The sequence below is a fragment of the Balaenoptera physalus genome, assembly GCF_965194825.1.
Source record: "Balaenoptera physalus genome assembly, chromosome: 4".
In the NCBI taxonomy this organism is placed as follows: Eukaryota; Metazoa; Chordata; class Mammalia; order Artiodactyla; family Balaenopteridae; genus Balaenoptera; species Balaenoptera physalus.
The window spans coordinates 91,571,326-91,587,871 of record NC_138891.1 but is presented as its reverse complement, the minus strand read 5'-3'; the positions used below and the strand labels follow the sequence as shown (position 1 = coordinate 91,587,871).

General features: G+C 38.0%; 1 protein-coding gene across 12 annotated transcripts in view; it reads left to right on the top strand.

Annotated features, from left to right (window-relative positions):
* Positions 1-16,546, top strand: part of BBX (BBX high mobility group box domain containing) — a 282,163-nt gene that overhangs the window by 233,791 nt on the left and 31,826 nt on the right. For all 12 annotated transcript variants that reach the window (XM_082460373.1, XM_082460370.1, XM_082460372.1 and 9 more), the window contains 3 exons: positions 9,403-10,411; positions 11,440-11,578; positions 14,762-14,910. In XM_082460373.1, coding sequence (XP_082316499.1) covers positions 9,403-10,411; positions 11,440-11,578; positions 14,762-14,910 — 1,297 coding nt within the window. The remainder of the gene's footprint in view (positions 1-9,402; positions 10,412-11,439; positions 11,579-14,761; positions 14,911-16,546) is intronic.

The window sequence follows — 16,546 nt, the reverse complement described above, 5'->3', positions numbered from 1 at the left end:
CAGGAAACAGAGAAATTAATATCAACTGGAGTGCTCTGGAGAGCCCAGCACAGGGGAGAGAGCATGAAGAAAGATGGTCCTTGATGAAGGGGTTGTTGAGGAACAGAGGTTGAAACTAGCATCCTTTGGGCCACATCCAATTTTGTTAAGAGATGCTTTCTTTGGCCCACAATTTGTTGACCTGCATTATATTTTACATTTGAATTAGTGGCTAATATTTTAAAATTATAGATTTCAAATAAATGCGTACTCTGACCTCTCTTGAAAATGTAGAGGGTCTGGAGACACTGGACCAGCCTTTCTGCATGAGAACAATTGGTCAGAGCTGATAAATGGCTGCCCCCTTAGAGAGGTGTTTGCTGTACAAATGTCACCATCCTCTCCTTTCCCTACTGAGCCCCGACTCTGAGTCCAACAGTCATTGCCAACAACCATTTACACTTGGCCACACCCCTTTATACCTAACCATCAAAACACAGTAGAGACTGTGATTTATGCATAATTAAATGGAGAGATGGGGGAGATAGAGCAAAGAGATAAAGGCAGGCAAACATGAAATAGGTAGATGACAAGTAGACCAGCTGGGCAGAGGGGAGGGCTGTGCTAGGAGATATATGGAAGGTGAAGGTAGAGTGTAGCTGCAAGTCAGAATTGGGAGGGTGTTTAGTGTAAAGCAGAGAAATTTGTACTTGAAAATAATGAAGGGCGGTTGAAAATTTGGAGCAGGGGTGTGCCGTGGTGAGAGCAGCGCTTGGAGAGACTCACTTGGCAGCTGTGTAGAACAGAGCGGAAAGCCTCTGTGGATGTCTGGGTGTGGGAAGACAAGAACCAGCATCTGGGGAAGCTGGCAGTGGGCATGGGAGGCTGCAGGGGATTCAGGTGGATTTGGTGATCGAGTCAATGTGAGAGGTAAAGCAAAGGGGAGTCCGAGACAACTCCAGCTCTGAACCTGAGTGTGGGAAAAGAACGGCTTCCAGAAGTTTACCCTGGTCTTGGAGCCCAACTTCAGGAAACCTGGATGTTTGTGAACCGAGAGGGGGCCCCACAAGTAGAAAAGCAGAGGTGAAAGAGGGGGAAGAGATAATTGAAGAAATCCAATACTGAAAGAGTCAACACGAGGGGACTGCCAGCTAGGTAAACAGTTGAGTTTGGAAAGCAGAAACCCATGTTCCTCTGAGCACAGAAGAAAGAAAGGTAAAAAACAGTCACCCCAGGATTGCTGGATTTGTCTGTGTTGTACTTTTCTTCTTTATCTCAATTTGTGAAACTGATAATCTGTTACGGGGAAGTTGAAGAAAGAGAATGCTGGATCTCTCTAGACATACTCTTCATATATATAAAAAGCAAGATTGTAGATATGGTGGGTCCAAGGGAATTGGAAAAGTTGTGATTAACCCTATTTATTAAAAAAAAGATGAAGACATTTTCAGAGACCTCAACACCCTAGTTTTTCTTGCGTTCTAATTTGCAAAAAAACCCTTATAATTAAAGTCAAATGGGTAGGTAAAGATGAATTTATTCTAGTATCTATAAAAATTAAATCTTATGGAAAATTATGGCTCACTTTAAGAAAAGATGTTATGTTAAAATTACAGAAATTCTATACTATACTGAAAAAAGTAGGAAATCCCACCCCCCCACTACCAATTATAGGTGGTATTTGATTGAGGTATGACTCCAGTCAAGTGTTCTGCTGTGTCCTCATATCATTGATGTGCATTCACCCTACTGTAACCCCCTGAAGCCTAGAACCTCAACATGTAGTTCCCAAGTTCTCAGCTTCACCTGCACTCTTATAGTAAAATTGAATTCTAACACTTAACGATATATTAGAGGGGACCTTTTGTTTGAAAGTGGTGTGTTTCTTTCCTTTTTGTGCTGAGTTGCAAGTCATTTTTAGAAAACTCCTATTCTAAAACTTTTCATTTTATTTCCAATTGCACCAACTTCCTTTTGTAGGAACTGAAATATAGGAATGCACCTAATGACTTCCTTTAACACCTTTTGGGGAGACTTCAGTAAATGGCCTTTCGGAGCAAAGGCCATCCCCACTCCATCTAGTGTCTTCTTCAGAAATGGTATAGTTTCTGAAGAAATAGTGAATAAACATTTAAACCACCATTTCACCTGGCCTAATTGTTTCAGCAAACCAAACAGTAAGCTACTTAATATGCACAGATTTTAGTGCTGAGAGACACTTAGACCACTGTTCTGTGACCAGTTATCTTTTATAATAAAGAAAATTGAATTATCTTAGCAGTGATGCTATTCTTTATTCTCTGAAACCATCAGCCAGTATATTTTTATGGCAAAAACATTCTGGTTCTATTTAATTATGGGAGACATGCACATCTTGGAAAAACACCACGAAATGCCATCCTAGGGTTATGTCTACACTGTTTTGGCAGATAATAAGCCAGTACAAAATGATTGTAAACACACCTTGGCTGCAAAACATTTGTTTTGTACTAAAAAGCAGAAATTTAGAAATGGAAACTTCTTGATTAATGTCAGTGGGTCTGTTTGCATACTGCCTTGTTTTTAATCTAGCTGGCTCCTTTATAACAGACAAAGACAAAATATAATTAAGAGTGAAATAATATGGTACATTTTGGAACTACTTACCCATTTCTTTGTACCAGTTAAGGGCATCTTCTTCTGTGGTATTACTTGTCATCTAGTGCACGATTAATTATTTTTCACTGGCCATTTCACTCACTCTTTTAAAGCAGGACACATTAAAGAAATGAATCAATATCTTAACATTTGTAGAAAGGAATACATTTTTAAATGTCTTTAAAGAGATAAAAGCTTGGTGCAGCACAGAGTTATTGTGTGTTTAAAGCCACTACCCAATAACAAACCCTGAACCTAAGGTGTGGTCATACCTGAACTGAAAATGACAGCCTCCCTGAACTCAGGGACACGAAAAATAATCCCTCCATTTTATCTCATCCCTTCAGTATCTTTATTGATTTTTTTTTCCTTTGCAATCATTTTGAAGAGGATAGTCTTTTATATGTCTGTCCCACGTGTACATCCAAAGGATCTGGGTTTCAACATAATGATTTTTGCTTTTCTTTTGGGAATGAGTTACATTTCTATAAGCACATCACTATCAGGCCGCTCTGACTACGCGAAACAGTGAGAAACTTCAGTGCAGTTTCGGTTGTCAGAGGTAAAGTTAAAATATTGGTGATTAGTTTTCGCTGGTCCTCCTGGGAACCATAACTAAGGACAGTGTGATCACTGGTCTAGGCCAAACAGCAGCATGGTCATAATTAGAATTGTTTTTTATAGACTTGTTAACTCTTTCCTGGTATTAATCAGAATGCATTTTAGATTCATCATTTACCTCGGAATTAATGAACCGTTCAATTCAACACAATTATCTGTTGAATGCCTTCATTTTTTTTACTAGGATATTCTTGGAGGAGAATACAAAGGTGAACAGGATACATTTTGTGCCCCCGCCCCCGGAAGTTACAGTTATTAAAAATAGAGTAGTTCCTGAGGGAATAGACGATATATATCAAATATTTATGCCCAGCATTTGATTGAAAACATTTAACATTTTAACTTCTTTGAATACAACCATGGGAATTCCATCCAGAAGGTGTCCTGCAGATGATTTTCCGTTCTCACTTTTAAAGAAGGTTATTGTTCAATTTAAGATAATAACAGAAGAATAAATTGTCATTTACTAAGGCATGTTCTGTTTCAAGGCCTGATTAACAACCAGCCCTCTCTCTACTAAGGGCAAGTTGGCTAATTAATAGCAGACATTAATTCTGTGCTTCCCACAGTGCAGTTTTCTTCACTTGAGTTCACACTGATTTATGTTCTTTTGTGTCCACTGTGTGCTTCTCTGTGCACTCCATGCATACGTGCATAATGTAGTTTGTGTGTGCTTTCCTAAGTCCCACTAAAGTGTTGATATATGGACCCCAAAGTAGATGTGAGTAGATAATGCTTGTACCCAAAAGTAGAACTGAGCTTGATTATATCTTTAATAAGAGTTGCTTCTTGAAAGATAATTGATTTAAGATCTTTCTGAATCTGATTTTGTTGTATATGGTTTTCCCCGCGGATATAGAATCATTCAACCCTAGAATGAAAAACTGGAGCAAAGCAGTTAGTCTACCCAGGGCTATGATGTCCTGTTAATGACACAGTACGAATATTACTACTACTAATAATAGCCAGCATTTATCCTACATGACATTAAGCCCCAAAGGGATGGTTGTCACAATACATTATTCTTGCTCTGTGCTAGACACTATTTTAAGTACTATACATGTGCAATTCATTGAACCTCACAGTATTCCTAAGGCAAGTATTATGTTAACATCCACATTCTGTAGATTGAGAAACAGGCACAGAACGGTTTAGAGAAAAGGAGCTTAATTGGTGGCAGAGTCAGTGTGTTGTCACAGACAATCTCTCTAGAATCCCTGCCTTTTGGAACTGCCTCTCAATATAAAATTTGTTCACATCTCAGAGTGATGGCATCTTCTAAGAGTTACTACATCCATAGCTGTTCCTGGGCTCTGTTTATGTCATGTGAAAATACAGACTATTAATTCCTAGAAACTTTTAAAAATTATTTTTAATCATGTTTGAACTCATAGAAAAGAAGATGAAAACTGGGAATTATTGAAGTCTCCCCCCACCCCCCAAAGTTATTGTCTAATGTGCTTCCCCAGAATCTCTGTACCCTGTATGCTGGCTTATATCCCAGGTGGCTGCAGACTGCCTTTCCTGGGTTCCTGTGTCCCCTGATTTCTAGCTGGGTTCAGCCAGTGGGAGACACTGGCAGAAGATTAGGGGATGGGAGGAAGAGAGAGGCTGGGATGTGTAGGGAAGGGGTGAGGGGGGGTGGGAGTAAGCAAAGGCATCATCTCGTCCATGTATCCAGCTCCCTCCAGATTGGCCCACCACAGGTCCATCTTCCACCAGGGACCTAGCCCCTCGGCTTCGTAACACTCCTTCCCCCATTTGTCCCTACTGTGCCTTCCTGCTGTTGCTAATCCCTGGGTTACCTCACGACCTGCTGTTTCGGTATCCCAGTTCTTCGTGACCTGTGTAATTAATTTATTCCCTGCATTAAATTCCCTTGGCTAGATAAGCTTTAAGTTGTTTCTGTTTGCATCGTTACACCCTGACTGGTGCACAAGCCATCCTCATTTTTTATTTTGTATGCCTATAAAATAGGCTAAGAGAATGCTAATGGCATACTGTATCCAGATTTCAGCAAAACTTCTGACGGACAATCTTATGATGTCCTTGTAAACAAAATGGCGGGAGTTTAGACTCGATTATTAAACGTTCTTAGATTGCTGGAGCTTATTAATGTTCAAATCAACCTGATGAAAGGGCTCTAGAGGTTTGCCAGAAGGCTCTGTCCTTGGCCATGACCTACTCAACTTTATTACCACAGATTTAGACGAAGATGTGAAAAGCAACTTTATCAAATGTGTCTATAACACAAAGCTGGAAGGTAATTTAACTCAAATTTTGAAAAGATATACTTTGTAAGGAAAAATGGAAACTCTTGCATCTAGTTACAAAAAGTATAAAGATACAGAATGGGAGAGACCAAGCTTCCCAGCATAGTATGTGGGTAATCCAGGATTTTAATTGACCACAAGCCCAACACAAGCCAGAAGTTTTGACCTGTTTTTTAAAAACAGGTGGGATATCATATATTAACGCATATATGTGGAATCTAGAAAAATGGTATAGATGATCTTATTTACAAAGCAGGAATAGAGACACAGACATAGAGAACAAATGTATGGATACCAAGGAGGAGGGGAGGTGGGATGAATTGGGAGATTGGGATTGACATATATACACTACTGTGTATAAAATAGGTAACTAATGAGAACCTACTGTATAGCACCGGGAACTCTACCCAATGCTCTGGGGTGACTTCAATGGGAAGGAATCCAAAAAAGAGAGGATATATGTATATGTATAGCTGATTCACTTTACTGTACAGCGTAAACTAACACAACATTGTAAAGCAACTATACTCCAGTAAAAATGAATTAAAAATAAAAACAGTGGGGCAAGTTCATCTTTGGTTCTCATTAGAAGATTAGTGTCCTTATCAACTGACAAATAGTTCCACTTTTCATCTAGAGTATTACAGGAAGGCTAGGAACTTAATCTAAGATACTGCTAAATTGAAACATCATTGTTTTCCAGCCCTTATAAGCTTTATGTCATTTATGAGTTTTATTTGCACACATTTGTTTACTTTTGCCTGGCAACAACCCAGCGGAGAATGTACTGTTACGATCTCTCAGCCTTTATATCCTCATATGGGTTCAGGTATAAGCTACCTGCCTAGCTCACTGTGTGGCCTTAGGCAAGCAAGCATGGTGCTTGCACAGAAACCCAGCTTATTTCAGTAAAGTCCATTCTCACTTCAGGGCAACCATACTGCATCTGGATAAGAGGGACCCAACTTTTGAAAGGTTGGGAAGCCTTTACATATAATGAGCAGTTATTCCAGGGGAAGAGACTCACGGGAACATAAAGTCTATCTTCTAGGATTTAAAAGTCTGTCACATGAGAGAAGGAGTGGATTAATTTAAGTGGCTTCAGGAAACAACCAGGACTGATAGGATTTATAGATTTTTGCTCAATATTTTAAAAATTTCAAACAGCACTACGCTCTAATATGGTCACTGTCTTTGTGCAAAAAGTTGGATAACTCTCAGGAATTTTATAATATGAATTTCTGTAATGTAATGAGTGAATTGTATGTAATGAATTTCTACATTAGGAAGAATGTTGAATTAGATAACATTAGATAATTAGGTAAGTCTAGAGTGACACCCAACTCTGAGAGTTTGATTTGTGTTTGTTTGGGGGTTTGGTTAGTGAGATTTGTGATTTGTAATTATTTGTTTTATTTTTATAGTTTAACTTCCAGCCATGTAATTGTTTTTCTTATAATTTAGAATTAACATGCTCTATTTATGAAAAAACTTTAAGAGCCTGAAACAAGGAAGTAAAGCATGACTAGTGCTCGAGGTAATTACCTTCCCAAGAAATATTATGCTGTTTCCCAGAATATGTCCCCAGAGTGAATGTCTGCATTTGTTCCATTTCATTCCTAGCTGTAGAATCCTATCAGGGGTGACGAGGAGAATTGTTTTGAAATATATTGAAGCTGAGAATAGAGTTTGCAAAGTATTATTGGGTTTGCTAAGATGAACCTGTGCAAATGCAAACCGTTGGCAAAATCAGTGCCTGTGTGGCAAAGGTCCCTGAAGTGACTTATTAAAGGCCACCAGAGCGATAGTGGTTGAAAACTATAAAATTTACCTTGAGGATGCCTTTCTAGCCTTCTTCTAGCATAGTCTCTCTCCCCACCTGGGATAGTTAGATTCATGAAGGACTAGGATAATTGAGAAAGGAAAATAAAAATTATTCCAAAATTGATACAAAAACAGCAAATCTCCCCTGAGAATAAAGCATGCAGGGAAGATGAAATGTATCCCAGTGTTTCAGAATTAATTTAACATTTTGCTTTGATCTTTTTTCTGGTTAGGTTTAATAAAGGGAAGTTCTCAGCCTTCATAACTACTTGCTGAGGTCTAAAAGTTTTCCTGAAAAAGACAGCTCTGTTGTGAATTCATGATATTACACATCTTCCCTGTGAATGATCCTGAAGGGCTGGGTACTCATCTCATGTTCATTTTTTTAAAAAAACCTTGCACTGTCTGCCTCCTCCCGCCCCTTCTCCAGCTTCTTCCGAGACTTACTAATCATAACATAATTCTCACGGAAGGATTTGAGATGTACTGAAAGTACTAAGGGAAAAAAATGAGGTAAAATAGTATCTGATGTTTAATTCAATGTATTATCCATTTAAAAAATGAATTTTATATCTGTTAACAATCTCTGACAACTTGCCATTCCATAAAATGGTGATTTTTCTTTTAAAACAGATCAGTTTTCTACTCATGTACTTGATTTGGGGGGTTCAGCAAGCCCTAATAGTCTTTTTTCCTCTAAATTGACAGTGCAGAGTCTTGATTTGGGGGGTTCAGCAAGCCCTAATAGTCTTTTTTCCTCTAAATTGACAGTGCAGAGTAGATAAAATGAGTAATGGTTAAGAATTCCTGTGCTGCCGTTGGCTTCATCAGCCTTGTAGTGACTCGTGATGAATCCCTCCGAGGGGCTGGGGGGCTGGGGTGGAAGCTGTCAGGAATCATGGGACAGACCTTATTGATCTTTGCACCTTTAGTGTCCCCCACTGAGCCTAGCACCCGGGAGCCTTACGGGGAGTGTTTATGAATGAAAAGCCAGGTATTGAAAATGAATTTTACAATGAGCTGTAATTTCCTCTTTTAGAAAATAGCTTTTAGATTGCAGTTTCAAGGTACATAGTTGCTGGAGAGGAAGATGGCGAGTTTCTCCTTTAATGTCCTATATGTGAAATTTGGGGAGTTTAAAAACTTAACCGAATTGCTCCCAGATGTGTTTTGGTGCTCAAAATTTTTCAGATTTTAGGGAAAATGATACAGTGTGTGTGTCTTACAGTATGCCAGTAATTCCCCTAATATATATTCAAATTCATGGAGATTTAATAGCAAAAACATGAATAGTCACATTAAGTCAAATAATAGTTCTGGTCAGAATTTGCAGCCAGGTAAGTTTGGATCAGATCAAGTTTGCCATCAAATGGGTTTACAAAAAAAACAACCACCCCGCACTTATTTTTCAGAGCTTTTGTGATCTTTCAGGTTATCTGTTGGCATTTGTGGACCTATAATGTTTTGTTCATTAACCAAAACCTTCTGTAGTTCTTTAATGAATCATCTTATCATTTCTAATTTTAAGCAGGTAGATAGAAATTGTTGCTATTTCTCTCATTTCCCCAAGAAAAAAGAAAAGGTAAATCTCTGAATAGAGTTTTGGGATGATTTACTAAGTACTGCCATATGTGCATCATCTCACTTAGACCTCACAGGATCATCTGAGACAACTATTATCATCATTTTTATTTTACAAAGACAACAGAGGAATGAGGACTGAAATGACTCATTCTAGGTGCTGAGTTAGCAAGTAGCAAAATTAAGACTCAAACTCAGGTCTTTCAACTCTAGATCCCATCCTTCTTTTACCAAATCTTGTTTTCAGAGGAAAGCTTCATGAGAAGCTGGAAAGTGAGAATTTGAGTATATGCTCATCTAGAGTTGAATGAATATATTACAAAGCCTTTTATTAATTTGAATAAGTTAAGTTAGTTTGGCAGAAGTGGACTTGTAAAGTTTGAAGTTTGTTTTGATTATTTTTTAAAAGGATGTAATTAGAAAGTTTAAGCTAGTTTCAAGTATAGAATAATGTATTTTGGTTGTTCTCTCATGTTTAACTGTTTAGATGTGCCTGGCATCAGAGGGGGTGAAAATGGAAGAACCAAAGCTAATAAAAGCAAAAGAATCAGATGGCGGAAGAATTAAAGAATTGGAGAAGGGAAAGGAAGAAAGAGAAATAAAAATGGAGAAAATAGATGAAGCCAGGTTACAGAAAGAAGCAGAATTTGAAAAATCAGCTAAGGAAAATGTAAGAGATTCTAAGGAATTGAGAAATTTTGAGGAGCTGCGAATGGATGATATAGTGGGTATAAAAATGGAAGCTCCCAAAGAAATTAAAAAGGAAGAATTAGAGGAAGATCAAAAATGTAGTCACTTCCCTGATTTTTCTTACTCTGCCAGTAGCAAGATAATAATAAGCGATGTTCCCAGCAGAAAGGATCACATGTGCCATCCTCATGGAATTATGATCATTGAGGATCCCACAGCATTAAGCAAACCAGAAAAGCTAAAAAAGAAAAAGAAGAAAAACAAAATGGATCGACATGGAAATGATAAATCCACACCCAAGAAGACTTGCAAAAAGAGGCAGTCCTCAGAATCTGATATCGAGAGTGTCATGTACACCATTGAAGCTGTTGCAAAGGGAGACTGGGGCATCGAGAAGCTTGGAGAAACCCCTCGCAAGAAGGTCCGCACATCCTCAAGTGGCAAGGGAAGCATTTTGGATGCCAAGCCACCAAAGAAGAAAGTGAAATCAAGAGAGAAGAAGATGTCAAAGGAGAAATCCTCAGACACCACCAAAGAGTCAAGACCTCAAGATTTTATCAGTATTTCTGCCAGCAAGAACATTTCTGGTGAGGTGCCAGAGGGTATAAAAGCAGAACCATTGACCCCTACGGAGGATGCATTACCACCCAGCCTATCAGGACAGGCCAAGCCTGAGGACAGTGACTGTCACAGAAAAATAGAGACTTGTGGCTCCCGGAAATCGGAGAGGTCTTGCAAAGGTGCTCTTTATAAAACCCTGGTGTCCGAGGGTATGCTCACCTCTCTGCGAGCTAATGTTGACAGAGGTGAGTGACTTCTCTAAATCTGAAAAGAACATGGAAACCTAGCAGAATTTCTCCTTTAGACGTATTGAAAAGAACCACAATAAAGAACAGTATAGTATCAAAATAATATTTTACATTTGTACAATTCTTTATGGTTTATAGATTATATACATTTGTCATTTTACCTATATGTTTTTAGCACCATTAAGGAGAGTTTCTACTCACTTTGCACATAGTTCTCAGAATATAAGTGTTCAAAGTTACTCCAACCTTTTTTTTTTACTGGTGTTGGCTGGCTTTTTGTTTTGAAGGATCAGTATTGCATGTGTAGAGCTCTTAAGTCTGGTTTTTAAAATTGGTGGAAATAATTTTCTGAAACAAGCAGATATGTTTGGCAGAATCTTGACCTGTAGACTCTAGAAGCAAATAACTTATCTAACCCTCCCCACTAGGTAATCAAAACTGTAGTTGAAGTGAAGAGCTCTTTAAAACATAGCAGTATCCAGAAACCAGTTAATATATATACCTTTATTCCATAGAGTGTTTCATATAAATTCATCTATTTTAAAATAATAGTATCTGGCTAGGGGACTACCTGTTGCCAAGCTAAATTCCAACTATAGAGATGTGTGAAAATAGGTCTAACAAGTCCTGAATGAAGATCCTTGAGAGTACATAGTTCTCCAGGGATGTCATTCCAGTAAGTCTTGGGGAAATTAGAATTAATAGTGCATACCAGAAAAGGGCTCCCACACCTCAGGCTGATTATCTAATGGAAAAGCTAGTAGTATTGATAGTTAGTCTGTCTCATGAGTCATGTAGCACCTGTTATGATGAGACTGTGGATCTCAGAGTCTGTAAGTTACGTTTTTGCATGTTCTGTTATTAAAGGTGGTCCATCGGGAATCACTCTGAGGAATCTGAAATAGTTACAAATGGCATCATGCAAATGATACCTAAGGAGTCAAGAGGTCACTTGTGAAGCAACTAAGATGATTTCCCTTCCATCCCAATATACCAAGCACACTCTTTCTTTTGAATTTCCTTAGGGAAACGAAGCTCAGGAAAAGGAAACTCCTCTGATCACGAAGGGTGTTGGAATGAAGAAAGCTGGACATTTAACCAGAGTGGGACCAGTGGAAGCAAGAAGTTCAAGAAGACAAAGCCAAAGGAAGACTCTCTCCTTGGGTAAGTGTCTGTGAGCACAGTCAGACACACAGCACAGACCCCAAATGTGGTGGTATTTTCAAGGTAAACAAATCACCAACTGCTTGTTCTTTGAGTATCCAGTCAGCGCTTCCTGCCGTCTTAGTAAGCACATGAAGGAATACAAATCAAGTGTATCGCATGATTCCTGCTGTTAGCATGGTTGTGAGTGATAGTGTCATTCATGTTTTAAGTATAGTACAAAATGTGTAGATTTTAGACTTAGGCCTGTGTTTGAATGGAGGTCCACCTTGTATTAGTGGCATTACATTGTATATGTTTTCACATTTATAATGCATCTCCAGGATGCATTTCTCATCTGAAGTTTATGATGGATATTATATAAGTATGTTTATACTTGGCTAATTTTACATACTGTATGTACTTCATTTAATATTTCTGAAGGTTATGTACATGTTTATAAAATAATGACAGCTGAAAATGTAGATAAAATTATGTTTCTACCTCTGACTTTGTTTTGTGTAAACCATGTTCTAATGCTCTGAGATTAAAATATTAGATTAAGTATTCTCTTGATACAGAGAATATTCAGCAATTAATTATGTATTAAAATGCAGTATCAAGAAGGAGCATACATCAAGATAAAATCATTAAGAATTATTTCATTTTTTATTATATAAAACAGACTCCTAATACCAATCTGAACAGAAAACATATTGTTAGTTAGGAGATTCAGTACTTTATATTGGTGAAGAAATCATCTATATATTCAGTTGTACTGCTTTAAAAATCCTTTGAGATTTCTCATTAGCCCAATTTGAAAAGAATACATTGACTAGAAATAAGTACATTTTAATATATTTTCCATATTTTTTCATAAGTATGTTAGAGGCATGCAAATTTTATGCATTTGGGAGTATTATATTTGGTTTATCCATAAATATTTGCATTTCTCTTTGTGGGATAGTATCCTTTTTCAACTGGACATTACGGTGCTTTAAGGTCTGGTTAATCTTAAGGCCCTCATCATACAGTGGGAGGGTGGAAATTATTTCTCGTGATGATGATTCCTCAATATTATTTATATCGAGATGATATATTTATAATTTTATATATTTTGTTTCTAATTTTTTTTAAAGTCCAAAGTAGTTCAAATTAGTTTTGCTGACATTATGCTTAAAGAATGACATGAAAATCCTCACATTTGTCATTGTCAAATACAAAAGTATTTGCACGATTTTCTTAAAAAGTGACAATCGAGCATCAGGACCAGTGCTCTATATCTCCTGGAACTACCAGTGCCCTGTGGGTCTACATACTGAGAAATAAGCAGGTCTTGTTGCAAACAGTATGAAGGCCAGGGGACTTAAGCAAGCATGAAGGCTCCCCGGCAGAAAGTTCTCTGGTGCTTCCATTCAAAACTGCTGAAGCTATGAGAGAGATATTTTTACCAGTCTTCTTTGAGGAACAAGAAAAGTGAAACAATCTTTTGAAAATCTGTTCCTGAAAAGAGATTGGAGTGTGGGGTGTTTTCGTTTGTTTTAATCATTTCTAAGGAAGCCACATGTATTTAACTGGGAGTGTAGTTTTCTACAGGCTAAATCAGTGATGAAACTCTGATCTTTCCTCCTCTCCCTTCTTTAAATATTGGCCTATCAGAATCAGACTGTCTGGGTTTGCTTTGTTTGGAACATGCCAACATAGTTCATGAGCAGTGAAAAATGCCAGATCCTGTCAGTCTTCTCTGAGATTTCTAAATGAGCATTTTAAACCTTTTTATCGCAGAAAATGTGCTACCTGTTTAGTTAACTATAGCCAAGGAAAATTCACTCAGTATTGGCAGTTCTACTTTTATAGACTTCTCCACGAAAAACATAGGTAATTATTCTAGTTGAAAAAAGAAGGGACCTAAGGAGTTACAGCTTGCATTTTCGTATTTTTCTTTTGGTTATACAGAGTATCTGAAAAATTTACGACTTATAGATAGCTTTCTGACAGCATCTGATTAGTATCGGATAGTATCTGATTTTCCATTAGTATAAATATTTATTAACTGAAATGAGAAAAGACAGTTTTATTAAGGGAGGAACATCACTCCCACCCACCACCCTTCACTGCTTTGTTAGAACTTAGTAGTGGCCTTTCTCAGTTGGCCATTCTGATGGTCATCTGACTGTCTTATCTCTGCTCCCAATTCCTGTACATTTCTCCAAAACTGAGAATAGTCTTAAGTGGACACACCTCAAGGACATCCCTCAGGTAGCAGCCTAACACGTTAACTTTTTGTTAAGTTGGTACTCAAAGCTGCTGTCTTCTCAGTACGCTTTCCATTTTCCATCTACCAAGCACAGCAGTTCTCCTGCAGCTTCTCCCATCTGTTTGGGTTGCATCTTAGCTAATAAGTCTCACTATAAATGAAAGCCAGCAGCTAGCCTAGGATCCAGCAGGCATACTGCCATTGCTGTGAGGGGGACTTAGAGACAGTCAAAAGCAGCCCAAGGATTTCCCAACTTTGCTGGTGGCTTGCTGGTGGCATTTATGAAGTCATTTGTGGTTTGCGTTAAAGCAATGTTGCCTCTCTGCCAGTTGTGTTCTTTGAAAACTGGCTTTACTTTTCTCATTGAGTATCTTGTCCTCATCCTGGTCAACTTCCCAGAATTCTTTTCTAATATTCAGAATATTTGTTTGCATTTTCTTTGTGTGTGTATATTTTAATCACGTACTAGTCAATAATTTTTTTAAATTAAGCTTACAAAATTAGCAATATACCATACTATCAATAAGCTTGCATACACACACACACACACACACACACACACACACACACACACACACGAGAATCTTTAGAATGAGAAACTTGTCTGGATGGAATATGCTTTGTATTGAACTTAATGAAAAATTCCCATGCCAATGGAAAGAACAGCAAATGCTCCACTTTAAAAATATTCTGCTATTTTTATATAATGTTTCTACTTTTCTAAGGTAACAACCTGTTGTGTGAGTTTATGAAGAAAATTGTGTTGGTAAATCTCAAGCATCTCTAGAAAGATGTTTTTTGTCCTTGAACAGAATTTATTAATAATGCCCTAATCCTTAGGGACCCCATTTTCAAATGGAATATCTTAAAATATATCTTAGATCATTTTCTGTTTAAATATTTACATCATGTGCTGATTGATTCTATCCCCTCCCCTCTTTTATTAGCTCAGCAAAGCTGGATGAAGAATTTGAAAAGAAATTCAACAGCCTCCCTCAATATAGTCCTGTTACATTTGACCGGAAATGTGTACCTGTCCCAAGAAAAAAGAAGAAGACTGGAAATATGTCCTCAGAACCGACTAAAACCAGCAAAGGTTAGATGTGTGCCGTACTTTCCTGCAGTGTGGTCAGAATCTAACTGAAGCCTCTTAGCGTCTGCAGCTCCCTTTAGATAATGTAATTGGGTTTACAGTTGAAGCAGCGAGTTGGAATTCCAGGTTGCTTTCCAAGATTATCTTGGTTCCTGCCTTACTTCTCTCTCTCTTCTTTCCTTCCTAAGTCTCTTCAGCCTTTGTCCTTTGGCATCTCAGCCTATACATTTGCCCATAAGTGTGTAGCTCTTTTGAAAGTGTTATACATGGTCTTCGACCTCCTGCTCTCCAGAATTCAGATGGGGAATGTTGAGCTTCTCTTGAGCAGAAACTGCTGGCTGAGCCTAAGTCTTCTGTTCCCTGTCTGTCTGCAACAGGTTGGACTCTGGGGCAGTGAAATCCTTCCATTCACCTAATAGGGAGACTCTATTCTTTACTGGCAGTGTGAATCAAATGAAAATAAAACTCCCTGTAATACTCCGGCAATATAATTTTTACTGGTTTCGTTAAATTTAGAAAAATGCTGTGTTTTCAAGAATATCAGATTCTACTCTGTGTATATCAAGGAAGCTTTTTAAATTATCAGTGTGACTTGAGTGGATCTCAGCACTCATTAGGGGCAGCGCTGCAGTTCCTAGAGGGGTTTTAAAGAGTGGGGGGTGCCTTTTCAGTGGTCTCAACAGCTGGGACCACCGTTACGTTTGTGGGGCAGGGGCTGGGGTTCTAAACATCTGAACCCACTCAGGACATTCAAGCACAATGAAGAATTGTGCTACCCTAAACGACAGTATTGCTCCCAGTGAGAAACTCGTCTTCTGATTTTACTTTAGGTCTAAAGGTTGATGGGCAAATATACCTCTAGTTTTCCATACAGATGTGAAAGACTTCATTTGGTAGCTCTCCTATAAGGGTAGTGAATGGAGAGATGAAGAACTAGTGTGGCCAAGGTTTTGTTGTTTCCAGGATCGAATTCTGAGCAGGATTTGGTAGATTTCTCATAATTACCCTGTAAAAGAGGCTACCTGTTGCTTGCTTTATGGCAAATCAGATTAATTCTTTTGTGTGTGTGTATTTTAGTTGGATAGATGGATAGATGATGACATATATCTTTACATAAATCTTGCCAAAATCTAGCAATCATGGATAATGATCAAAGATAAATGTTAGTGAGGATATATAATTTCATGGATTTGGGGATATAAGGTATATATCTAGGAAAAATTATGTCTGAAGAAACCTAAACCTTTTTCCCTCAAGACCTAAAACCCCCATTGTACACTGGAATTGAAACAACTGAGGAGACCTGTATCTCAGGATGGCTCTGAAAGGTTGAAAAAAATTCTCCCTTCATGATTAAAGGCAGGGAAGAATGTAAAAGTGATTTTAGAATTAGCTTGATTTTCCGCTGTGGTTAATAAAAACAAGTCTAGTGAATAAAGAACTAAAAAAGAAACGTTGCATCACCAAGTTTGCTCATCTGGGAAAATAAAATAGGGTTGTTCTGAGATCTCCCAAGATAGGTAGGAAAGAAATAAAGCAGCTTGTTGAAAGGTAGGTAGCTGAGCACTGTAATAGATTGCCAAATGAAATGACAGTCCTTGTGCCCTAGAGATATTTAGGAATAGGTAAAGTAGTCCAT